General features: G+C 45.3%; 2 protein-coding genes across 4 annotated transcripts in view; one reads left to right on the top strand and one right to left on the bottom strand.

Annotated features, from left to right (window-relative positions):
• The window catches only part of LOC139048629 (zinc finger protein ZFP2-like), a 133,863-nt gene extending 121,478 nt beyond the window's left edge, over window positions 1–12,385 (bottom strand). For 2 of the 3 annotated variants that reach the window (XM_070523081.1, XM_070523082.1), the window contains exons 1-2: window positions 9,929–10,314; window positions 6,177–6,661 (exon numbers count right to left, since the gene is read on the bottom strand). In XM_070523081.1, coding sequence (XP_070379182.1) covers window positions 6,177–6,661; window positions 9,929–10,104 — 661 coding nt within the window. In that variant the 5' untranslated portion in view covers window positions 10,105–10,314. Of the gene's footprint in view, window positions 1–6,176; window positions 6,662–9,928; window positions 10,315–12,258 lie in introns of those variants that run through there. The other variant, XM_070523080.1, reaches the window with a different exon arrangement.
• A 952-nt stretch (window positions 12,386–13,337) lies between these two features.
• The window catches only part of Vps20 (vacuolar protein sorting 20), a 57,860-nt gene continuing 44,595 nt past the window's right edge, over window positions 13,338–26,602 (top strand). Inside the window, exons 1-4 of the mRNA XM_070523083.1 lie at window positions 13,338–13,645; window positions 21,265–21,374; window positions 21,429–21,516; window positions 21,582–21,668. Coding sequence (XP_070379184.1) covers window positions 13,580–13,645; window positions 21,265–21,374; window positions 21,429–21,516; window positions 21,582–21,668 — 351 coding nt within the window. The 5' untranslated portion in view covers window positions 13,338–13,579. The remainder of the gene's footprint in view (window positions 13,646–21,264; window positions 21,375–21,428; window positions 21,517–21,581; window positions 21,669–26,602) is intronic.

Below are 26,602 nucleotides of genomic sequence, written 5' to 3'. Positions count from 1 at the left end.
AATCTATCATCCGATGCCCCAAGAGCCCCACGTTGGGCGCCAGATGTAGGGTTCTCCTCCCGTGCTCTTGGGACAAAGGAACGACAACACAGTAGTGCAAACAATCACAAGGGCATTTATTGCACCTTTCATAGATCAATGCCTGCTAGCGGAGTTGCTATCCACAAAACATGCCGATGGGCGCGCAACAAATCTGGAAGTCCGACTCACCGCGACCGGAAAACAAGCGAATATGTTCGCCCCATGCTGGATCCCAACGCCTGGTCGTTCGCGTGTTCGGTCATGCCAACGGTGGCGCGTTTGAAGGCGGCCACGCAAGGCGGTCTCGCAGTCACATGGGTCGCCGCGCGCGCGGAATGTCCACGCTGTTTTCCGACCCGCCGGGAAAGAGCCAACCTGTCCTCCCCTGCGCCCAAGTCACCCCGCAGCGGCGCGACACTCGCGCCATCTCTCGCACCGCGCTTCAACCACTCCGACCGCCGCGGGCGCTAGGCCACGCGGCGGGCAAAGCCGCCCTGCAGGAGACGAGCTATGCGGGAAAACTAGATCTCAGGGGAGGCGTGAGAGTCACACATCCCCACAATACACAAGGACGGATTCGGCTCCGCCACACTCCCCAGGCTACACAACACCGTGGCACAGCTTACTCATCTGATACGACGGGTGGCCGATCGCCGCAATGGCCTCAAAGAGCACAACACTTTGCAAATGGTACAAGCCCTCCTTTAGAGCCGCATTACATACGGAACTCCTTACCTCAACCTGAAGACAGCCGAGAAACAAAAGCTAAACCTTCTAATAAGAAAGGCCACGAAGCTCGCCCTAGGACTACCGACAACCGCCTCCACTGACCGATTGCTTCGCATGGGAGTTCACAACTCCTGGGAAGAACTTGCGAAAGCCCACCTCATCAACCAGATCGAGAGACTCAAGCTCACAACCACAGGCCGAGCAATTCTCCGACGCACAGGATACGCAACCAATCTAGAACACGATGGAGAACGCAAGGAAAAGATCACATCGAAGCTGCAAGAATGTCTACAAGTTCTGAACATGCATCCAGAACACCATCGGGGCAGACGACTCGCGAGGGTAAACGCCATCAGACACAAGCACCGTAACGACCCACAGGCGCGCTACGTGGATGCAGCCAAGTATTGGCCGAAACACCTTCGCCATCAGCGTGACAGACTACAGGGGGACGACACTGGCGTTGGCGACAATTCTCGCCAAACGCGCGGAGACAGCTGAGGAGGCCGCTATAGCACTCGCCACCCATACAAGCGAGATGCCATAGTGGTCTTCACCGACTCTCAAACAGCGGCATGCAACTACATGAAGGGCAGCATCTCCATCAAAGCGATCAACTTACTGAAACGTGGCGATACTCCTCCCCCTTACACCTGCGTCATGTGGGTTCCGGGACACGAGGGAATCGAGGGGAATGAAGCGGCACACACCGTGGCCCGCGCAAGCATCAACCGGGCTTCCCCGCACGACATTCTAGACAGGTCCCACCCACCCAAGTCAGAGGAGGAAACGGAAACAATACCCTTAACTTACCAAGCACTGCTACAACACTATTGCCTTGGACGCAGGGTCTACCCTCCACCACATCCAAAACTAACAAGAAACGAAGGCACCGACTACAGGTGACTCCAGAACAATACCTTTACCCACGGAAGCTTACTGCATCATTTCCACCCGACGCTATACACCTACATCTGTCCACACTGCAACGTGCCAGACACCCTGGCGCACCTCCTCATGCAATGCAAGAATGCCCGAACAAGCATCACAGCGCCACAACTAATAGCAACAGACGCAGACCCAAACCTCCTCACTGAAATGTGGGAGGCTGCGATCTCCAAGCCGGACATGGTCGACCAGCGCGAACTCATCGCCCAGGCCCGGAGGGCGATCCAAGCCAGAGGGTTCCTGGAATAAGGGACCCTCCCACCTCGACTGACAAATCACTACTTCAAATAAAAGTTTATTTCTCTCTCTCTCGGCAGAACTGACGCGTGCGTCAAAGAAAACACGTGCTACCCTCATTTTGTTCGCGCACCGTGTTCACCTAAAATGGACAAAGCAATCTTCAACGAGGTTCTAATAACTGAAGTGGAGAAGCGTCGTGTCTCATCGCTATTGCTGGCAAGACAATTTGAAATATTACCAGTGTATGGTACTCGCTCTCTTGCTTTCTTCTCAACCATGCAGACCGCACCCACATAGACCTCCTGACTCGCATTTGTTCTTGCTTCAGTATCAGCATCCCCCTTAATAGTAACAATCGCCTCTTCTGCTCGGTAGTAAGCGGCCGACACTCCATTTTCTATGTGAAGTTGTAAACAAGCAGCGGCCTCTCGGCATGCGGAAAATGCATAGTCGCAGTTTCGCACACAATCTTGCTGCTTGAAATTAAGCTTGATAAAAACACTCCTGAAAAAAAATGTTGCTGTCTAATTACAATAAGCTTATTTTTATTGTAGTGTTCTGTAAGTTTAAGGGCATATTATACATGCGGTAACAGAGACAATTCATGTAATTGGGAGTTATATTGTCTGGCAACCCGGAAAACGCGACGCGGAAGAGCCGCTCCCTTTTTTCGTGTGGGTGCTCGCGCATCGGCAGCAACGCGGGCGTTCGCCGTGCATCACATTTTTCGCTCGCGGAAAACGCGTTTTGCAGTTACAGCTTAAACCATTTAAAAAAGAACACACTGATATTTAAAATTACAGTTTGAACTTGCATGTTATAATAGTCGTGTTGGTTGATGCATTTTTTTATATAGAACAATGCCATTTTTTATGTGAAACATATTTAGTTTTACACATTTGTTACATTTTGCACCAAATTTTTATAGTGTGCAGGCTGTTGTAGCGTATTGCTAGCGCATGACTTTTTTAAAATTGAAATTGCCCTCCCTGAACAGTGAAGTCATTGTCATTTTGTTAATCTTTGTCTGTTTGAACCTATTAGCCCCGAGAACGAACGCGAGCGGCGCTGCGCGCGCCACTCGCATGACGTCAGAGCACGGACTCGCGCCTGTCGTCTCCTACAGTTCGGGTGTTGTCCAGGCGCTTTCTGCGGTGTTTTCGTTTGTTTGCCCTCATTCTCTCTGCTTGTATACCTATATGGTGGTCGTCTCAAATATATTTTTACGACGTCTTCCTTTGCGAACATTTATTCAAAGAGCGAATTTCTTAAACAACAATGCAGCTCTCGAAGGCAACGCTACAGTGCCAGCCGAAGCGACGCAGACCAGCCCATTGCGAGTTTTTCATACGCAGATAGACAATCGCAAAAGCATAGCCTATAGGAATCCAGTTATGATACCATACCTGCCGCGGTGCAACAAGTATGTCACAAAGCCGGCTATATATATGAATTCTACAGCAGTTACGTTGATTTTATTCCGCTAAAACAGGTTTGCTCACGACGAGTAGTTCATGGTATAATATCGAATTTTTGCATTTCCTCCCAGAAACGCTCGGCAGTAGCACGGGGACTTAACTAATACTGGAGCTTAGATTCTACGCGAATCACTTGCTTCTTTAACTGCTTGTCAACATTAGGCGGTTCTTCACGTGTTTCTTTTTTTTAAGCGGCGGAAATTTGAAGTAAAGTTAATGAATTGGTTTACAGCTATTTACAGAGTACAAATAGGAATGTACCAATATATATATTCCCTTTTCCGTGCTACACGTTCAACTCACCTCTTTAGAGCGCGTTTGTTAATGATTAATAATGTATGTTATGTTCCTCTTTTTTTGTCTATGTTACCAATTAAGTGTATGCCATTTATTTATTTCAATGCCGCAGTGTGTTTTGCATTGTTATTGTGGAAATATTTCACTGTTCTTTCATATATAGTATAACTGCAATGTTTTATGGCCACTATATAAATGTAATTTATATGACGCTTGATGTGTTACCCCATGCAGCCATATTGTACCTAAGGGGCTGAGGTTACCTCAAGCCGCGTTGGTGCGGCTTTTTTTCCTCATCCACCTCCATTTACCTATCCTCTGTACATGCGTGTGTGTAAATGGAAATTAATAAATCAAATCAAATCAAACTCACTTGAGAAATTTACTGGTGCTTGTTGCATGAGGAATATACATGACGAATCTGTTTGGCGAACTGACACAGGCTGCTCGGCCCAATTTTTTTAGTGAAGTATGCCTGCTGGACCGCATAGCTGCAGCCAGAAAGAAGTCGAAGCGTCAATGACTAGTAGTATGGGACATATTGAAGATATCGAAATTCCCCCGGTGGAGGGTCAGAAATCAAGTGAAAGTATATGCAAGGCTTGTGGTGCTTTCTTTATGAATGTTTGCGATTGGATTGGAGCAAACTTAATTTAGCCTGCAAGGTTCTCTTTTATGTACCGACGAAGCGAATAGTTATCCGTTTGTATAATTAAATAACACTGGATCAAGACATGGTGAGACAGAAGGTGCTTGAATTTTCCTTTTGTAGGCAATCTAAGCTGCGGTGTAGTAGCTCGAGAATACTTTAGCCAATCCAGTTGGCGCTGTAAAAAATTGCTTTATGGTTTTAATTCGAAGTTGTAGTGAACTGATGGGTTTCACGAACATAGCGTGCCTCGCCATACGGACAGTCGATTGCTACCGTTACGTGATCAGGGGTGTGCCATATTGTCGATAAAGGCTACTGAGGGCCACTATGAAATATTTCAGCACTTTCAATTGAGTGGCTCTCGATCTTAACAACGAAACTTTTCTCTCAGGTGATTGCTACTATGGTGTTTGTGAATTAACTATGTAAATACTCTACATGACGCGCCGTCGTGTTAGCAGCCATGAGCAATTCGTATTTTGGGGGCCTGTTTTAGAGGGGGATGAAAGTAGCAGCAAACTTTTTCATAAGAAATGCGCGCCTAACTATTTTTTACGCATTAATTAATGGCCATACTTGAATAGAACACACCAGAGTAATAGGAATCATGATGACAGCTTCGCTGGGCAGCGTCTTTCTAACATCGGATAACATGTTGACGCCAATTACCAAATTTTTCTTCTATACGTATGCCTCTCATAGCTAAATACTAAAGGAATGTTAAGTGTTTAGCGAAGCATCATACGCAACTTCGCACGTTGAATTTGCAGATATTATTTTTTTAGTCAAGATTTACCGATAGACACGGCGCATATATGCATTGCAAAACCTAGTAGGCCCCTTTAACGCTACTTAGCTTGCGATATCCAAGCCGCAAAGTTTCTCGACTCACACGCTTTTGAAGAAGAAACTGTGGTTAAGGTATGGCAGCTGAAATAAGCCGACGTATTCTTCAATACGTACGGCTCGAGCCACTCATACCCCAAGCATACACGAAGGGAACGAGCGCGCGCGGCAGCCGAGCGAGCCGGAGCGAGCGGCATCCTGGCCGTGACGTCACTCGCGAGAGGGCGCCACTCCTAATTCTCACCGCTAATACCAGTCAGTTTAAATAGTCATCTCTTTTTATGGCTCATTAGAAAAGTACACTGACATGCAAAACTCTGAAATCTGGTACGAAATTACAGAAGCTGTTGGAGATACCGCAACAAAGAAATTATTGAAGACTTGTCACTCCAAAACTAAAACATTGTACACCCCCAAGCATTTTGTTAGTAATCTTATGCTGTTAGTACTAGCCCAAGGAAACTTAGATCTATATCGCCTAGAACATTTTCTTTTTAATTGCCAAACTTTGCTTTTTGAGCAAGCACGTCCCTGACCCCCAGATTGGTGGCTTTTTGGGACCATTGTAGCTATGGTGATGAAGCAGAACAATTTTCAGACAAACCTTGAAATAGTTTCTTGCAAATTAATGCAAAAAATGTGCAGCTGCGTTATGTATTTATTTCGTGATAAAAATTTTAACAACACTGAAATTTCAAAAGCAGTGAAAATTGGCCAATTTTAAGGGCACTAAGAAATTGTGCGGTTTTCATGGATTGTGTGCAAGGAAAGCTGTTTTGCTTTGCATAATGCGTTTCCGTGCCCTACGCTACTGAAAATGCTTCATCCATTTAGTCCCAAACCAGTAGACATTACTTTTTTTTGTTCAGGTTTTGTTCTTGATTCAGATGCTGTTCAAAATTACCTTTTTGATTTGGTACTGTTCTCACTTCATGTTCAGTTCGACAGCTGGTACGAAATCTTACCTTGTGCTGTATAGTCTGCCAACTTTTCTTGGAGTTTCGGAAGAGGATTTCTTATGGAGCCATACTTTGCTCGCCTCCATTCTTGGTGCCAGTAATAAACAGTCCTTTGTTGTGGGTTCACCATACTGTTGGTAAGCAAAATGTAGCTGTTGTCTTCCATTGCCAGTGCCTCCTCGTGGTGTCGAATGGCAGCTGCAGGCGTGAAACCAGCCTCGAAATATGCATAGAATGCGGCCCTTGTTTCTGGGCTGGCACGCAGTAACTTTAGTGAGTCAGCACATTCTGTGCTGTGATTATGTGTTGTGGCCAATTTGATCACAGCTGGGAGGGGAGTGCTTCTGCACAAATACTTATCATTTCTTTGGGTGTCAGGGTTCACTTTCTTAATTTTTATGTCGAGTTTTGCTGGGCAGTCAGTGGTGCGCCGTGCAGTCATTTTGTTTCGGTGGTGGTGTTGACACCGCCATACCTTGTGGAAGACCATTCTGTAACAAAGTAACGTAAATACAGATAAAGAATTCATGTTTCACATATGTAAATCATATTCAGATGGCTTCTATACATAACAGCTCCATCACACATCAAAAGCATGGTAGCCATAGAAGAGTGGTAACGGTCGCATTTTGTATGTGTTATAGGTGAACAAAGAACAGCACAGGGATAGGACAAGCAGCCAGCACATACAAAACACTGGCTGTCATTGAAACTTCATTACCCGCAAGGCATTATATAGAGCCGCCAGAATGGAGAAAACGGAAGAAACATGAAAGTTATAAAGGAACTTTTACAGGGTTCATAAAGAATGTCTGACACAAGGACAGTTCAAGTATTCCCAGGTTGCTGAAGGCTATAATTTAAGGAGGTTGAAACAGATTTGTCATAAATATCAACCAAGATATACTGAAATTTCGTTCTTAGTTATAATTTCTATAGCTAAGCACCCATTGAATTGCACACATGCTTCAAGCCCTTCAGGTGGCTTTTAGTCCACTCTCCCATTGTAACAATGTCAGTCACCTTGCGGCACATCACAAACTTCACTCAATGAGGGTTAGTAGTGCCAAGCTACGCCCAAATATGCTCACGTTATTAAAGCCAAATGACTGAAACCTACTTTTCTTTGGGAATTTGTACAGCACAGGCCTCAATAATGGAGCCACGATGGCTGCGCCGTAAACCAACTAGCAAAACAACAAAAATGCTAGTACAACTTTGTCGCTTCATGTGCCTTAGTCTGGCATCATGATAGCAATGGCAATTTAAACAACTCTGCTGCCAGTTATGCACATATGCTAGACTGCAATCACTTTGGTAAACTCTTGGAAGAGATTATGTAAAATTGTTTTTTTCCCGGAAGATACGGCAAAGCACAGATGTGAAGTTTTATTTTACATTTTCAAAAAGTCGCCTCCAACCCCAATCTTAAGAAAATCAAGCAGCGCACTTACTTTAAGGTCTTAAGGGCCCTTGAAAGGTATTACAAATGCAAGGGTTTTCAAGGATTTCAAGGAGCTGTACGAATTGCGTGCCACTCATAAAATGGAGTAATACTCGTATATGCTACATATCACATGATGCAAAGCATTGGGAATGGCGTCTGCTGTTGACTGCTTCTTAGGATCACGATAGATGTTGATTGTGCCTGTCTTCGCTTTGCTGAAACTCTATGTAAAAGTGATAGGAACAGATGTTTTGTCTGGCCTCGTGCGTACTAAATATGTAGCAAGAAGACATGTGATGTCCAGAAGAAACATGGAAACGATGTGTTTTAGCACTACCTTTTCCCCACGCTTCCTCATCTACTGGCCTAGCAATGCACCTATAATGCATAATTCTCCACTCAATAGGGGATATTCAAGATGTCAACGTATTTATCGACTTGCACCAAAGTGTCACCCGCCATCTTGTTTAGGGAACGGCAAAACGAAACTGCTCGTTCGACAACATAGCTACATGCATAGCTGCTGCTTTCACCCAAGTTCTGTGATCTCCTTCCAGTCCTATTTACTACTATAAACAAAACAAGTCGTTTGTGGTAACACCGGTAACAAGCTAAGCTTGTTTTCTTCAACGATAGACAAAAAAATCAGCAAATAAAATAGGCATGTGAAACATTGGCCAATGCAGACTATGTTTTCCATCTTGTTCCTTCATGTTTGTTTACTGCGACGTGTTTCCTCCACAACTTAATGTTTTTTTACCACATCAGTTTCTTTTAAATTAGCGCTCAAGGGCAAATCTCGCTCCTGTACGAATAACTGTTTCAGAATGCAAATGCCTGTTTAGCCAATTTGTGCAACTATTTTTGTTGTAGATGTTTATGTGAAGGCACTGCTATTTTATATTCAATGCACTTAGATATTTAGGCGTTTTAAGGAACTTAGTGGATAGAATAATTTCTCAAAAGGAATGAAAAACACCTCACAGGTTGTTGCAGGACACATTTTGCCCTAAATATTTTCCAGCCAAAGAAACAACGAAGAAAGCTTCTGAGAAGACAGCGTGAGAATTACGAATTTTTATTTTGATTCGGACTGAAAACTAAAAAAGAAAAGCGCGTTTACATGTTAGCATAAGCATGCAGATGGAGCATTTACTAATACCATTTATTGACTGAAAAGCCTAGATTGCTCAGAAAAGTCCATCAAAGCAAGTTTCTCCATTAGAGAAAAAGATGAAAGGGCAGGCACGACGGAGTTGCACATCACCCTACACATTTTTGCAGTTCATTCGGCACAGAGGAGGCCCGCAAGCACTGTCCTCAAGCCTCACTACGCAGCGCGCTGTGTAATCGCACGTGCGTTAGTTTTCCGTATTTCCATTTGCCATTTATTTACCGTGCGTTTCTTTCGTTTTCGGCTCTGGTAGCGTGACGTTGCGCTATTAGTGCGCCCAACCGCGCATTTGCCGGGCTGCTCAAAGTTATTGCTTGCTCATGATGTGCTCGAAACTGGAGTGCCTGTAAATACCGAAGTCCACAATATTTGCGGACGCCTGCAGCATAAAGGCAGTACTGAACACGAGTCGGAGAGAACATGCGCAACGCCCTATCTTGTGGAAATCTGCTGATACTTGCAGCGGAGAACGGCAGAATACAGGCCACGGAACAAGTTAATTGCGACTGCCAACTCGCAGATCATGTTTGTCCTTCGTTTTCACGGGACGTGCATGTGCGATTGACTCGCACAATTTCAGTTCCAACGCAAACGGAGCAACTACAGTGTACGAACATTTAGCCGCTCCGACGACCAACACTGCTACCGCGGAGCTTCGATTTGCAGCAAAGCTTTTTTTCACACGAGACGTTTTCTCACGAACGCAACGAATCTGTAGGTTTACAATGCAATGCAAGATTGCTTTGGAGGCTTCGGTAGAACATTCGAGAGAGTATAAGCAATTGTTTATAGGGTACTTAGCTAAGATTCGAAGCGTAGATCGCCGCGAGATGCTCGCTCGGCGAAGGTTTCGGTTTCAAAGCATAATGCCGTCCGGACGGATATCCAAGGGTGCAAAAACCAGCGGACATGGCTTGATTGGATAGTTGGGGGCACGGTGAAGTTAATTACTCATTAAACGCTCGACGATGAAGCCGACTGTTGCCACACAGCGACGATCGCCGGTCCGCTCTGCATGCAGGCGCTTCGCAACTATGCCCCAGAGAGACGGCTGACGCGGCCAGTGTTATATCATAGAGAAAGGTATGGTTATATCATGCATTTTGAATATCCACTATTTTCACAAACATAGCTTACCTTATGCATTTTGTGGCAACGAAGTCCACAATCCACGATGTGTTGGTTTTGGCGCTGTAGTTGCGCATCCACTGTTCTGCTTCTGTTGCATTATTCAAGTTGCAGCGGAGCACCTTCCTTTCAGGCGTGGATAATTCAGTGTCTTCAACACACTCAGGAACGTCGGCGTCGCACATTTTTACGGTGGCAAGAAACTTGGGTGTTAGCAGCTGTTACAGCACTGTGAACGCAACAATCGAAACAAGACGCTGCAAAACGCGTGGAGTGGGTAACCATAGGGCATAGAGTTTCCTACAAGAATTACTAGAGGGAACTCTGGCGCTACTGTCTACGCACGGAGGTGTCTACGGGAGCTGCAATGGGAGCGGTTGTCCCAGCATGGGAATTATGGGAAGTACGGCCGAGAAGTACATGGATTTGCCTAAACTTCGTCTTTTTGGCTTCAAACGGCTTTGTGACTTTGTAAACTCGTCATTTTTAACAGTTTATTGCGCAATAAATAACAAAATAAACATCATTTTCTCGATGCGAGACGGAGCAATGAAAAACCGCTCCAACAAGGTGCGCTTTCGGTGATCGAGGATAGTCGGTGCGCACCAGTGCGGTGGATCGAGGATGAAAGTGCGCACCAAGGCACCCCGGTGCGCACCGGTGCAGGCCATCGAGGACGCTATGACTCTAGACAATGCCTCCTTTACTAGATGCCTGCCGCGTGACCCGAGAAGCTGGTTCCTGCCCCTCTCCTCTTTACTCTTCCCCACCCGGGTTAACCCGGGTTAAAGTCCCTCAATCATTCAAAAGTACCGCCAGGCTTTGATCCAGCCGACAACGCCTGCTATAGGCTGATCGGTGACATGTGACCTTGCTCCGCCCCTTTGCCGCCATGAAAGTTCCTGCGCGCCGGGCGAAGTGCGCGCGTTTCGCCTGTTGTTCTATGCACATCGCTGCGATAATTTCGTTCCGGGAGGTCCGAAATGCCTTGTTGCTGTGCTGTTGGGTGCCGAAACCGGACGAAAGATGGCAAGAAGTTATTTTGCATCGCGCGCGGCAACCAGAACGTAACCAGACGAAAAGTATGGTTACGCAGAATTGCGCGGACGGACTTTGAACCGTCGGTAACAGCACGACTATGCGAGGCAAGTAACATACAACGATACAAGGTGCGATAGAAAGTATACATGTGCGTGTGTCGAGCGGTGATAGTATTTCACTCACGTGCATGAATGTTGAGGGCCGAAGTTTGTGGAGATTATTTATTTTAGTTCGCTGTGAGACCGCTGAATAGATCGGTATGACCTAGGAATTGAAGGACCGAGATGCCTTGTTGCTGTGCGGATGGGTGCCGAGATCAGTTATTTTGCATCCTGCGCAGCAAACAAAACCTAACCAGAAGGTAATTCTGGTTGCATAGAAATGGACGGAAAGACTGAAGCGTCGGTAACTGCACGACTATGCGAGGAAAGTAACGTAGAGTGATACGAAGGTGCGAGAGAAAGTATGCACCTGTGTGTGCAGAGCTGCAGTATTATTTCATTCGTGCGCATGAATGTTGATGGCCGAAGTTTGTGGAGATTACTGATTTTAGTGCGTTACGAGCCCGTTGACTTAGCAAGTGCAGTATGACCTAGCATGCAAGTAAATAGTGGGGCAGAAACGCATTAACTCGCTGACAAATGTCCGCATTGCGTTAAGTGCGATAAAAAATAAAATTAAGCAGCGAAATCTACTTTTACACTTTCCTGTGTTTGTGCGCGCGTTGTTAACTGCGCTTTACAACATGTCCAAAAAGTAATTTCCAATATCCTAATCGTATTTTCTCCATTGCATATGTGATAAATATAGTGCTAAGTGCCTGCATTATTCTGTTTTTAAAAACGAATACTGCATAGCCACAGCTACTGGTCGTCAAATAATAACGCGTAATACAGTATATCAAAGTGCTGCGTATATCAAAGTATACAGCTGCGAGCTCGTTCCAAGTTTCCCTTACATTCGAAGATGTTTCAGTAATCGGCAATGCCATTTTACTGATGAAAAACACACAACTGCAAATGAACATAAGAAAAACGCCACAAGCGATACACGGATTGCCAGCAAAACGCAGTGCAGTAATAGCTGGGCCAATCCGCGTGCGTTTCGTATAAGGGCCCTCTAATTCTTAGGGGGCTTTAGCGGTGCACGGGGGCGAAAAGGGATAAACACAACAATGCGCGTCATGATTCGAGTTTACGCGGCGACGTCGCACGGTTTACGAGATCAGTCAACCGCATTGACACACGCGCACACGCTACGCTTGATATTGGTGTGCCGCGAAATCAGATCGCACTCACCAGCCCGAACACGATCGAGGAGACACTCTGACACGATCCATACCGCCTCTTCATCATGTCACGACAGTTGCACTGGCTCGTAGCATTGAACCACAAGACACATGCAGTCGTCTTGTAATCGCTACACGACAGACACACTCAGCGGCAAGAAGTCTGTTGGCGCACTCGTTTCCACACACACACAGGATGTTGTTTAGTTGCCGTGAGGGCTGCGCGCTTTGAGAATCGCACGTTTGAGCGATGTTATGTCGAAAGATTTTCGGTCCAAGCGACTGTCAGCCTTCATTTTTACACGACTTCTTCGTTCAATGCAACCGCTATGTATACGCAGCACACTTACATGCAAAAGATTTCACAGAGCATACGGGATTAAGCGCAAGCAATCACCAAGGCTCGCGCGGTGATTGAGCGCAAACGAACGAAATGTAAACACGCGGAATCGAGGCGATCCAGCCCTCATTACGCTTTCTGGAGCGATTTTCTTGGAGCGCTCATTTGAAATTAAAGGACTAAATTTAGCAGTTCGGGTCCTTTTTTCGTTTTTCGCCACAGCCAGGCACCAGTAGGTTTTATTTCCGCGCGTATGCAGATATTTTTTTCACCTCTCGAATGCCGCGGCGCCGTGGTTTAGCGTGGGCGCTGTCTGCTACAGGAACTTCCTAGGTGGCGCGCGCGGCAGATGTCGCTACCTTGAAAATTATAGAGGGACCTTAAAACCCGGGTCGGCTGCGAGCGCTAGCTGCGGTGGCCACTGGAAACCTGAATCATGTAGCCCAGCCTCCGAGATTTTAGCGGCGTCTGTTGCAATCCCGGAGGCAGGACCCACAATCTCTCGTCAAGCGATTGGTCGAGCGCGCGCCAGCCTAGTAATCGTCATTTCCTCCGCAACAGGAAGTGGATCGGCTGCGAGCGCCGTCTCTCTGCGACTACCCTGAACTACGGGAACCTCCGCTCCAATGGGAAGACTAGCGACGCGGCAGGCATCTAGTAAAGGAGGCATTGCTCTAGAGCACAAGGTACCCAAATTACTAGAGGGAACTCTCGCGCTGCAGTCGTTGTCCTACAATGGGAATGATGGGGGTTGAGGATTCTTCGCAAAAAAGTTTCGTTAGAGTAACAAAAGCGAATCTCTAAGGCCATCCTTTCGTGTACGGTAGTCACCGGAAGTTATGGTCACTGGAAGCTGGTCTTAGCGGTTGTGCCAGTACCCGAGAGGGTGCAGCTAAGGGAGCAGTCACGCAGCATGACTCACGCTGCACATCGCGGAGGTGTTGACATGTGAGGCGCGCTCAAAACTGAACTTTCTCGCCCAGAAAAACAAATGGGTGTCCTATTTGGGAAGCACAAGAAAGTCAGCCGCGTGACGGAGCAAGACAAGGCCATCCTGGTAAGCTGCGTGGCCGGGATCTCCGAACGACATAGAGCTGAGCCCATTGGTCGGCACAAGTGGATACTACACTCATTCAGCAATATTTTTTTCGCGCTCATACCCGTCGGCATTCAGTAGCGCCCATCCTTCAAGCTCACTCGCCTTCGTACTCGTGTCCACTGAAACTCGCTGTCAGTGACTTTCATTGACAGAGCTCCATTCTTACTCACGTGTACTCACTTGCTCATCCCCCGTCTGTGATGTGGAGAGAGTATGACGACCTATGCCTGCGCTGCATGGCTTTCTCGTAAATCATGCTGTAGTATTAGGAGTGTTAAAGTAGCAAGAAGGACAAGGTTCTGACTGGTGGTGTCGCGGGGCGTAAGTTAGCGGCGGGGCGTTGATGCATTGCTTCAGTCGTGTTTTTTTTTTTTTTTTGCTAGTTGTGGCGCGGGTCATTATTTCGTATTATTGGTGGCGTCTCAGCAGGACACCAAAGCGGCAACGGAGACACTAAATCTAGAAACCGGACTGGTCCGTGGGTTGGGGCTCACCGAGGCCTGTGCGTGCCAGGCAATATACAGTGAAAAACTCTACGGCTGAAACCACGCGCTGTAGCGAATGGCAGGGTGTAGCACCTCGTGAACTGGTTCAGATAGTACAAGCGAATCGAACGTGCCTAGAGTTTTATATACACCCCCTGGCGAGCTTCGGCCGCGGCGGCCTCAACTCACGAACCACCCTGAGCTTTGATACCCCCCGCTGCCCTTTGGATGCCCTGGAGATCCTACGCCGTCTGCTTTATTATAACCTCAGGTGCACTCCTGAGGCGTCCGTTTGCCGGTTGCATGTTCTGTTCTGGAGCTTGTACCTGTAAAAATTCATATCTCTCATCGCGACGAAAAAAGCACGCAGCAACGAAAAAAAGCGCGCCGCAACTTATACAACGCCAGTTAGAACCTTCCCGAAAAAAAAAAAGTGTATGGGTGTCAAGTGTGGAAAGCCAGTAATGTGGTAGAGGTTTATATATATCCCAGCCTGCTCACAACCGATGTTAAACTTTGCTCAGTCCAGTAACCGGATCTGAGGTGATGTCAGTTTTTTCCTCTCTTAAAAGTAGTTCAAGCTGTGACGCAGAACTTATGCAATTTCGTCCAATTAAATGTGTTCATGACATTCTGTGTCGCTGTATAAGATTTTTAACATCTGCTTGTTGAGTGCCTCATTGCCAAAAAGAATGCAAATTGCAAAAGTGACTGTGCTGTTTGAAAATGGTGATGCGAATGACATGGCTAATTATCGACCAATTTCTGTACTACCCATATTTTCTAAGGGATTAGAAAAAGTTATCCATATTTGAATGTCCAGCTTACTTGATAAACACAATTTAATCTCACCTGCTCAGTTTGGATTCAGCAAAAACAAATTTACGGAAATGGCATTACTTGAACAGAAGAAATTTATTTTATCACATTTTGAAAAACAAATGTTAGTGCTGGGTATTTATGGGGATTTCTTTTGAGCCTTTGACTGTATTCATTACAATACACTACTTAAAAAATTTGAAGTTTATGGAATCCGCAGACATTTTCTGCAACTAATTCAGTCATACCTTAGTCACCGGCAACAGTTTGTGCAAATTGAATCATATCAATCTGACCTAAAATCTGTTATTAGAGGTGTTCCCCAAGGGAGCATTCTAAGTCCACTGTTCTTTAATATTTATATCAATGACCTTACAAACATCTGTACAGAACCAATATATATTTTATATGCGGATGACGCCAGTATTTTTATAACAGCTCCAGATTGTAATCAGTTGGTAAGTGCAGCAAACTCCCTCCTTATAAACCTGAAAAAATGGTCAATAGCAAACCAGCTGATAATAAATGTTAATAAAACAAAAGTTGTTATATTTAGGCCAACATCGAAACAGTTTAATGCTCCAGTAAACTTAACATATGAGGGCGAACCACTGGATATAACTGATCACATTAAAATTCTTGGCATAACTTTTTCTAATAATATGCTTTGGGATAACCACACTGACACTGTTTTGACAAGGTTAACTCGTGTAGTTGGCGTCTTATCTCGCCTAAGAACAAATCTGCCATTCAAGGTGAAACTTCTTTATAATTAGCTTTTTTACTCTAATCTAAATTACTGTTTATTGGTTTGGGGCACAACTATTCAAACTAATTTACAAAAACTTTTTGTGCTCCAGAAAAAATTTCTCAGACTGCTTTATGACTTACCATATAAAAGCCATACACACAGTTTACTTCAAAAACATTATGCCAGTAAAAAATCTTTATAGCTATAAGCTAACACTAGCCTTCGAACGCGAAGTACTTGAAAATAGAATGTTTGTGCATGACTTATCATCACTAAAAGAGAACATTTCCATACAAATTACCCATCACAAAGAAAAATGGAATGTTATAACCCCTCGAGCTAACTACTCTAGAGAAAAACTGTCCTTCACCCTGCCCACTCTCCTGAATAATTACAGCAAAAGTACCACTGACATCTTAAACATAACTAATGCTGAAATACGGCAACACTATGTATAAGGTATGTAGTCTTTCTCATTGGATGATTTTTGTGTTCATTCCTTGTGCCCTTTTCGGTGCCTATGTATGTCTTTGGCGTTCCTTCCTGTAACCTTTTTTACTGCCGCCTTGTAGAGGGGGCTGCGGGCCCCTGTCAAGCTGCCGTTTGTTCGTGCAGCTTTTACCTGCAGCCTCTTCCATCTTTCTTGATGGGAAATAAGCATTATTATTATTATTATTATTATTATTATTATTATTATTATATACAGGGTGTCCCAGCTAACTTTAGCCAGAGTTTCAAAATGTGCCGATGCACTCTAAGACGCCACGACCAAATGCATGTTGTTGACTATTTACGGAGTTACGAAGTAAGTCACTATTTTTTGTATTCTGCTTAATTACATAATTAGTCAAGAATAATCAACCAACTTCAGAAGCAATGGAGTTAGGCAAAAAATTGCAATTAAAAGGTTGTAGAGCACTTTGCAAAGCGTCCAATCAGTTTCGAACTTTCTATCTACTAGGCATTAGTGTTTTTTCCGCTTACTGCAGATGCTGGCAAAATAAAAAATACCACGTGACATGCCCGCTAGCGCATTGGGTTTGCAGTGCTCCCAACGCTCCGCGTACAAACAAGCATAGCATTTAGCCGGGTGTGCTGCCACTGCGCCTGCTTATCACTGTCGTGAAGCACCGTGAGGGAAGCAGATTGGTGGCGTAAATCGCACAGCCAACGCCTGCGTATACAGCAAGGATGGCGCCACACACCCAATTTAGGATTTGGCAGTGGAACTGCAGGGGACTCCGCCATAAAAGATGCACCCTGCAGCAGTTTGTTCGCACTCACAAAGAAAAGCCACATGTTATATTATTGCAAGAAACGATGACTGATCAGGTTTCACTCCAGGGATACAAAGCTCTTACTCTCCGTGGGGATGGGAGAGGAATCTGCACATTAGTCAGCAACAAGTTCACTTTCGTCGCACACGATCTAGGGGTCCGGCCTAGCAAGACGGAGACCTCCCTAGTAGAAGTCATCCCAAGCCAATCCAATACCTCTAGCATTTTTATACTTAACGTATATAGCAGCCCGAGCGATCACAGACGTTTCAAAACCATCATCACTAGGGCAACGAAACTCGCCGGAAACTCTCCCCTGGTTGTGGCCGGCGATTTCAATGCCCCCTTTCACGCGTGGAACTACACGCACGACACGGTCAAGGGCAGAAGCCTGTGGCAGGAGGCGGGAGATGCGGGACTCTCTCTATTGACAGACCCAGCCTTTCCCACCAGACGGGGCACCTCCTCGACCAGGGACTCTGTCCCGGATCTCGCCTTTGTTAAAAACGCTGGCTCAGCCATGTGGTCGAATCTGCTCATAGACCTCGGTAGTGATCACTACATCACGGTCACCAGCTTACAAGTGGAGCAGAAAAGAAAGAAGGCGTTCTCGGTGCCTGAATGGGACAAATTCCGTGAGGTTCGCAAGGCCCGCGCCGCCTGTGGAGAAAAGCCGGAGAGTCTCGTCCAGTGGTGCGCACTAATTCTGCAAGATGTCTGCTCCACCACCAAAACCATAGAGACGGATCTACAGACAGACAAAATGGATAGCAGGCTAGCACACCTTCTCGAGGCTAATCAATCACTTCTCGAGAGGTGGAAAAGCCAACGCTTGAATTGCAAGCTCAGAAAAAAGATAGCCGAGATCAAGCAGATCGACGAGCACTGCCAAGCCCTGTCTAGGCAGCAATGGGACGAAATTTGCAATTCAATCGACGGGCAGATGCGCACGGGAGGGAAGTGGAATCTTCTCAAACACTTGCTCGACGACTCCGGCACCAAGTCAAACCAGAGAAGTGTCCTCGCTAAAGCGCTCCACGAAGCCAAGAAGTTGTCTTCAGAAAAGGACATGCTGGAGATGTTGGCTAAGAAGTACCTGCCGCTCAAAACTGTGGCCGATGAGGCGGCATACCCAGTATACAAAGGGAAGCCGAACTCCGCGATGGACGAGCCTTTCAAAATCAGTGAAATCCGCCGCGCCCTACATGACCTCAATGGTAGGTCAGCACCTGGCCCGGATCACATTAACAACAAGGCTCTCAGAAACCTAGAGGACGCATCGATCGAGTTTCTTACAGATGAGATAAATCGGATTTGGGAGCAGGGAATTGTACCTGAAGAATGGAAGTTGGCGAAGGTCATACTAATCCCAAAGCCCGGTAAACCGCCGAGCCTGGACAACCTCCGCCCAATCTCACTGACGTCATGTGTAGGGAAGGTGGCCGAGCACGCCATCCATAACAGAATTGCCGAGTATATCGAGACCAACGACCTTTTCCCTCACAACATGATAGGATTCAGGCCAGGCCTCTCCACTCAGGACGCCATGAAGCTTATCAAGATCCAAATCCTGGAACGCTGCACTCGGGACACGAGAGCCATCCTTGGTTTGGACCTGGAGAAGGCCTTTGATAACATCCGTCACGAGTTCGTCCTCGACGCCATCTCCAAGCTCGACCTGGGCTCGTCCTTCCATGCCTTCGTCAGGTCTTTCTTGAGCAAACGATGCGCCATCCTCAAGGCTGGAGATTTGGAATCGGAGACAATGGAGCTGAGTAGAAGAGGCACCCCCCAGGGATCAGTCATCTCACCACTCCTCTTCAACATCGCAATGGTTGACCTCTCAAGGTATCTAGGCAAGGTCCAGGGCATCGGTCACACGATCTACGCGGATGACATCACTGTCTGGTGCGCGGGTGGCAGTGACGGACAAGTCGAAGCCGCTCTCCAGGAAGCTGTCGACACTACAGAGCGCTTTTTAACCAACACGGGACTCCGGTGCTCCCCAAAGAAATCGGAGCTCCTTCTCTACAGCCCAAGTAGAAAGGGCCGCAAGCAACAGAACTGGAAACCCCCCACTGAAATTGACATTAATCTCTACACCAGTTGCGGAGATCCCATTCCCAAAGTCGCGTCCATTCGAATCTTGGGAATGACACTCGAAGGGACAGGCACAAATAGCATCACCATTCACAAATTAGCAAAGAAGACGGATAGCGTCATCGGTCTAATCAGGCGGGTAGCTAACAGAAGGAGAGGCCTGAGCGAAGAGAATCTGTTAAGGCTAGTCCACGCTTTCTTGTTGTGCCATTTTACGTACATAGCGGCCATGCACGTCTGGAAGAGGGCCGGGCGAGACAAACTAAATGCCATGATAAGGAGGGGGATCAAGAGCGCGCTCGGACTACCAAACTACACACGCACCGACCGACTCCTGCAGTTGGGTATTCATAATACCCTGGAAGAGATTGCAGAAGCACAAGAAAGGGCACAGATTCTCAGGCTCTCCGGCACCATGGCGGGCAGACGACTCCTAACTGAGATGGGCGTCCCCCTGGCCACTGTCGAAGACGCCTACCAAGGCCTACCGAAAGAGCAGAAAGATATCATCATATCGCCCGCCCCGCGCAATATGCATCCCCAGCGCAACGTAGAAAGAAGGAAGGCCCGAGCGGTGGCGCTCCTACGCCGCGCAACAGAACTCCCTGGAGGCAGCTGCTTCGTTGACGCGGCCCAGTATGGCAACAGCGACAATTTCACGGTAGTGTCTATCAACCACAGGGGTTCGACCGTTAACGCGGCTTCGGTACGAAGCACGTCGTCGCGTGCGGCGGAGCAAGTGGCCATTGCCTTGGCCCTCCTGGATGACGGACACGCCAATATCTTCAGCGACTCCAGGGCAGCCATCCGCGCCTTCAGCGTCGGCACCGTGTGTAAGGAAGCCTGTCGCATCCTCGACGGCAAAAACATCACCACCCATACTCTCACGTGGTTCCCCGCTCACATGGGATCCATCGCGGGAGGCCCCACAAACCTCAACGAGCTGGCCCACTCCAAGGCGCGAGGTCTCACTTTCCGCGACCATGGAGAACTCCAACGCCGGCCCGCAGCGGTGGAGAATAGAGATCAACTGACCACATATAACGAAATTGCGCAGCACTTTTATCTCGGCAGGAGAGAGTTTCCCCTTCCACACAAGAAGTTAAATAGAGTGCAGGCATTGACCCTCAGATTACTGCAAACAGGCTCATATCCCAGCCCGGCTTTATTCCACAAAATTTATCCCGACACCTATGCCACTAGTTCTTGCAGGCATTGCAATGACATCGCTAGCCTAGATCATATGCTCTGGCGTTGCCCCTCGTTACGAGGCACAGAAGAAATCAATGAAGACAAGTGGCTCTCCGCTATCAAGAGCCCTGATGCCGGGGTGCAACTATGGGCTGTCCAGAGGGCCCACGATGCGGCGGTCGGGCAAGGCCTGACTGTCACAACGTGGGAGCGGCCCGCAGCGCGCTGAGTCGCGTACCTCAGGACCTTATTAAAGTTTCGCATCCATCCATCCAACGCCTGCGTCACTACAGTGCCGCCTTTTAAGTGGCAGCGCACCCTGCTAGATGCTATGTTCGTTTGTACAAGAAACGTTTGGGAGCGCTGCAATCACGACATGCAAGCGTATTTGACATGGTATTTCTTTTGTATTTCGTGGGCATCTGCGGTTAGCGGAAAAGCACTAATTCCTAATAGATAGAAGGTTAGAAACTGTATAGTTGGACGTTTTGCAAAGTGCTCTACAGCTTTCCATTTGGAATTTTTGTCTAACGTCATTGCTTCCGAAGTTGGTTAATTAATCTTGACTAATTATGCAATTAAGCAGAATAAAAATAACATAGTGACTTACTCCAATAGCCAGCAACATGCATTTGGTTGTGTCGCCTTAGAGTGCATCGGTATATTTTTTAACTCTAGCTAAAATTAGCTGGCATGCTCTGTATATATAAGTGCAACTGACGGTAGTCCTCCGGAACTGACCACCGTCACTTGCACTTCACTCCTCAAAGGGGCAGACCATGTATTGAGTGAGCTCCTGAGCAACACTTTGCTATGTGATGAATATGGTTTAAGTCATGGATCCAGGAGCTCAGAGGTGCAACGTAATGCTCACGCATTTCCATCCCATTTACTGCTAAATTTCCACTGGATTTTTTTATTAACAGTGCTGAATTCTTGTGGTTTTTCTTTCAGCAACTGAAGCAGCAAAGGGATAAGATCAAACAGTACCAGAAGAAAATCTTCAGTACTTTGGAGAATGAGCGCCAACTTGCCCGAAAGCTCCTCCATGAAGGTCGGAAAGAGTGAGTCACTCGGCTTCTTTACTGCACACTGGTTAACCTTTCATTGTCCGCCAGGAAAGCAATGCTACTTCTCAAGAAGAAGCGGTTCATGGAACAAATGCTGGAGAAAACTGACGGGCAGCTGACCAACCTGGAGAGAATGGTCAGTGATGCTGGCTCTTTCGACACATGCGAGTGGACTGCAGCGCCTCCTGTTCTTTCCAACAGGTCCATGACATTGAGTATGCCCAAATTGAAATCCAAGTTGTTGAGGGCCTCAAGGTTGGAAATGAGTCGTTGAAGAAGCTCCATGAGGCAAGTATTGATTTTGGTGATTCAAACGTTTAGGCATGGCATAGCGTCACCAGCTTGCCAAGCTATGATGGAGAAGTGCTTGTGTCTTGAAAATTGGTGAGCTCTTATTTTGGCACCACAAAACTTACAGAAAAATGTTTTGTAATGTTGCTAGCTTTGCTAAAAGAGTGTGAAGGTAGCTGTTTAACAGAAAGAGAAGTCACACTTGAGTGACGTTCTCCAACAGGCAGCTATGTATAAGCCTAGTGGTTTATTTGGCTTGTCTTATTATTGCGCTTTTCATACACCACATGGTGTTTCATTGTATCCTTGAAAGCTGTTGAAAGTCATTGCATCCCAGCAGTACTCACCTGTTATCCAACCAAGAAGCTTGAACTGTTGAAGAATGTGTAGCGAATGCTAGAATGGGGAGAAGTGTATTTCCTAAAGATGGGGGGAGTTGATTGGACATAGTGTTATTTCCAGTGCAAAGATACCTGTCATGTCTTGACCCATTTTGCACAGAAAATGACACATCTGTAGTTGTAACATTCAACAATAGCCGCTTGTAGATTGATTGATTGATTGATTCTCTATTGGTTTATCACAATACATGTGATAGGAGGTGAAAGGAAAAGCTATTCTTGCTTGAGGGAGTCCTTCGCCCCCACACTGGCAAGGACAGCAGCAGAGGCACACACATTTTGTTTACATTGTCGTACACCTGGACAAAACCATCATATGACACACAACATTGTTATACACTTTGACAAAAACCTTAAAATTAAACACATCGTTAGTTACTGCCCAGTTAATTACATAGGGCGTCATGCGTTAGCGTACATCACTTTCCATCAGCATAAAACGGCAGCACATTTCATAACAATGTACGCATAGTAACAGTGGAATTAAACAATACAATTAAATACAAATTATAAACAGCTAGTCAGATAATTTTACTTCCTGAATATTGATTTTATTGTTATTATAGTCATTTAGTGAATGTGGAAGTTTGTCATGAAGCATTTGCCTACCATAGCCATTGCGACAATGCGGAACATTTCATATTTGTGTTCTTGTGTTGTGTGATACTTCCTTCGGATGGAGATTCAGTGAGCTCCCTAAAGATAGTATTATGACAGTCATAATTAAGGCGATATTCATGCAACAATTTATACTCATGTGTGTCTTGTGCACTAATTATTCTAAATTATTTAAATAGCTCCGCAGTAGAATGCTGAATTGGCACATACTCGATTATTCGCAAAACTCTTTTTTGCATTACTAGTAACCACAAGAGGTTCAATTATGTTGTAGTCACCCAGACCAAATGACAGTAGTTTAGATACGAAGCGAACAGGGCATTATAAATCGGCAATTTTGTTGACTTCGGAATTAAGCAGCAGTTTTGGTTCAGAATTCCCGTTATCGCGCCTAATTTTTGTAATATCGCATTGTCATGCTTATCCCACTGCAGTGATTCTGAAAAATGCACACCAAGTACCCTAATATACTAGCTAACTAGCTCTATCTCTGAGCAGCAAAAAGCAAGGTTACCTATTACAGAAGCCTGCCTACCTATATTATACAATGAAAAATCACAGCCTTAGTTTTTTTTGTATTTATCTTTAATTGGTTATCTGTCCACATGCCTGATTCCTCTAAAATGGCATTACCTTTACGAAGAAGACTGGCATTTGATGAATACAAAACAAATATGCTGGCGTTGTCAGCACAAATTTCAAATTTAACTTCGGAAGATATGTGGATTATGTCATTAATGTATAAATTAACAATTAAAGGCCTGAGAATGCTACCCTGCGGTACTCCTGAGATTATTTGCTTTTTGTCAGATACTATTTCATTCATTGACACAAACTGACATTTTTCTGAAAGATAACTTATGAGTAGCATCAGGGGAAGCCCATGGATGCCATAGTGACTTAATTTGTCACATAAAATTTTATGATTTATATAATCAAAAGCTTGCATAAAATCAACAAAAATTCCAAGAACAATTCACTGGAGTTGAGGATTGGGCAAGTTGGTATCGCATTCTAAAGCTGGTACAGCACAACTTAGAAAGGAAGAAGTAAAGTTGTTGAACTGTACCAGCTTTAGAATTCAAAAACATATTGTTGGTTTTTTTTTCAAATTTCACCAATATATATTCTTTCTGGTTGAGAGGAGCTAGTTCTGTAGATTTATATTTTATAAATCCGTACTGACATTTCATTATCACGTGCTTGTTGCAGAAAGCATAGTGTCAAGTATAGGTTTTTCTCTCAGAACCTTTAGAAAACACAGGCAACATTGACACTGGTCTATAATTCGAGACGTCTTTCTTGTCTCCTTTCATATATAAAGCCACTACACTGCATTTTGGATGGAAAAACACCCATTGAAATACATAGGTTAAATATGTCTGTCAGCACCAGAGCAATTTTATTATGTATTTGACTGGCTTTACCTGCAGCCCATCAGCATCACAGCTACGGCTGTTCTTGAGAGGCCCAACAAAACAGCACAAACTTCATGTTCTGCTGTTCTAAAAATAACATCTTTATGGGGACCAAGAGTTGTGTAAGATGCACATGGTGTAGCTTTAAAATCTCGGGCGAGTTCTCTTGTGTAACTGCTGATTACACAAAATAGTCATTAAACATGTTGACCAGAAGATCACCACTGACTGTTCCCCCACCATTTAAGACTTCCTTTGTGTCGCTCCGTCCCATAAGTGAATTCAGCTTGTTCCATAACACATTTGTTTTTTTAGAACAGGACCAAAATAGATGAAAGTAATAAATTTCCTTTGATTTTTTAAGTTCCTTATCTAAAGTATTTTGAAACTGCTTAAGTGCAATTAGATCTACTTCTTTGCACGTATGCATAAGCTTTTGAAATAAACTATCCCTTTCATCAATCTTGTGCAAAAGCTTGCACGTCATCCATGGCTTTCGACAGCCTTTCACCCTTTCCAGACGTTTATAAATGAAGTGTTTTTTTTTGTACACTGCCGAGAAACAACTAAAGAATGTATCATAAGCCACATTAGCATCAGTAGAATGTAAAATATTGTCCCAACACATGTTACTTATATCAAAATAGAAAGCATCCAGAGCCGTTTGCAAGACACGCTGGAAACTAGAAGCAATGTCAGTGTACACTCTAGGACTGTTGGTCCTAATACAACAGTAGATTGGCCTATGATCGCTAATAGCGTACGAAAGAACTCCCATTGTAACCAAGGTTTCTAATAATTTGTTATAAACAAATCAATAATAGTCTGCGTGCACATGGTAACCCTTGTAGGGATATTTACATTTGCACAGTTATGGCATGAAAGGAGATTTTCGAACTCAAGTTTTTTACATTATCTCAGTTTATAGCTATACTGCAGTCTCTGCCAATGACAACATTATATTGATTTTCATTCACAAATGTAAGCAAGTTATCTAAGAAAAACAAAAAAGCATGCATGTTGCCATCTGGAGGATGATAACAGGAAACGGGGATTACATTGCTAAAAAAGAACACAGACCGCTTCATAATCGGCAGTTACACAAGAGAACTTGTCAAGTATTACTGCTTTAAAGGAATTATTTACTAACAAAGAGATGCCTCTACTTCATCAGGTTAGCCTATGCATGAAGAATGTTTTCATGTCAGGAATATAAAAAATAAATAAATATCCAACTCATTTGATTGCCAGGTTTCTGTGAACATAATATCAAAGCAGTAATTCATCCTCTTAAAAAGACATTCAAGTTCCTTGACCGTGTTTCCAATGGACTGCACATTTAAATGAAAGCACGAAAGAAACCACTGTGCTTGTTATCAAATTCTCAGACTAATTCAGTGAGTGTAATACACCCTAAGGAATCCATTGCAAGTCTTATAATACCTCACGCAAGCAGATACGCTGACTAAATAGAAAGTCACACAAGGCAGTCAAGTCGTCCTTGCCCCTGGTGACTGCAGCTGGTTGCCCCTTCTTTCTGCGCACCAGGACTTTCCCGTTCGAGTGCCGTGCGTAATCGCACCCAATCCTGTAGCCTATGCTCTTGCTGTCCCAAGGAGAATCTTTGCATGCTTAGTCGTGTTCGCTGTTACTCACTCACTAGACTGCCGGAGCGCCTTCGTTCTCTAGCCAGATGGGACGAGTGTCCTGATGCACAAATTGAATTATCATGCCCTGTATCCTGCCCGACTTGGATGCCATCCTGTGAAGGGCAGAAATGTCTGCACGAACCAGTTTACGGACATCCAACTTTGTAGTGACATCATTGGCTTTAGCTAGTAGGTCCTCTTCCTCAGGTATTCTGTGGATTGCAATATTCAAGCGCTTGCTGCGATCCCCGTCAACGTCAAGCTGTAGCTGGGCAAGACTTTTAGCATTACAAGCTTTCTCAATTTTATCAACTCGTCCACGAATGGATTTTATCTCATGTTCATTTAGGTACTCCTGAATGTTATCAAATTTATCAGAGAGCAATTGAGCTAGCCTTTCCACTTGGACTTTTTCGGTCAAAGGGAGGAGAGAGGTTGTCTTCTTGTTGTGTCTGCTATAACGAGTTGGACGTCTCCCAACAGATCTACAGTCGCTGTGTTGCCCGTCATATCGCCCGTCCTGCAAGCCTCACAGTTCTTCTTAGTATTGCGTTTGGTTGCAAATGCTTCTTAAGTCATGCCCGAACAGACCATGCCACGAAAGCTAAATTCACAAATGCTGCATGTAATAACATTCTTGTCGTCATTCACTGCAGCTGGGCAGTTAGGCATGCTTGCAACTCAAAGCATCAGCAGAACATCATCATCAGTGGCAGTGGTGACAGTAAAAAAATGAAACACAAAAAGCGTGCATATATAGTACACAAGAGTTGCCAACCTGTAATGCACAAGAAGAATGGTCAGGCATGCTGCCTGCACCGTCGCTGGTGCCGAAATGCGAGCTG

The sequence above is a fragment of the Dermacentor albipictus genome, chromosome 8 (assembly GCF_038994185.2).
Source record: "Dermacentor albipictus isolate Rhodes 1998 colony chromosome 8, USDA_Dalb.pri_finalv2, whole genome shotgun sequence".
NCBI classification, from domain to species: Eukaryota; Metazoa; Arthropoda; class Arachnida; order Ixodida; family Ixodidae; genus Dermacentor; species Dermacentor albipictus.
The sequence above is the reverse complement of the archived record's forward strand: the minus strand, read 5'-3'. Positions and strand labels throughout refer to the sequence as shown.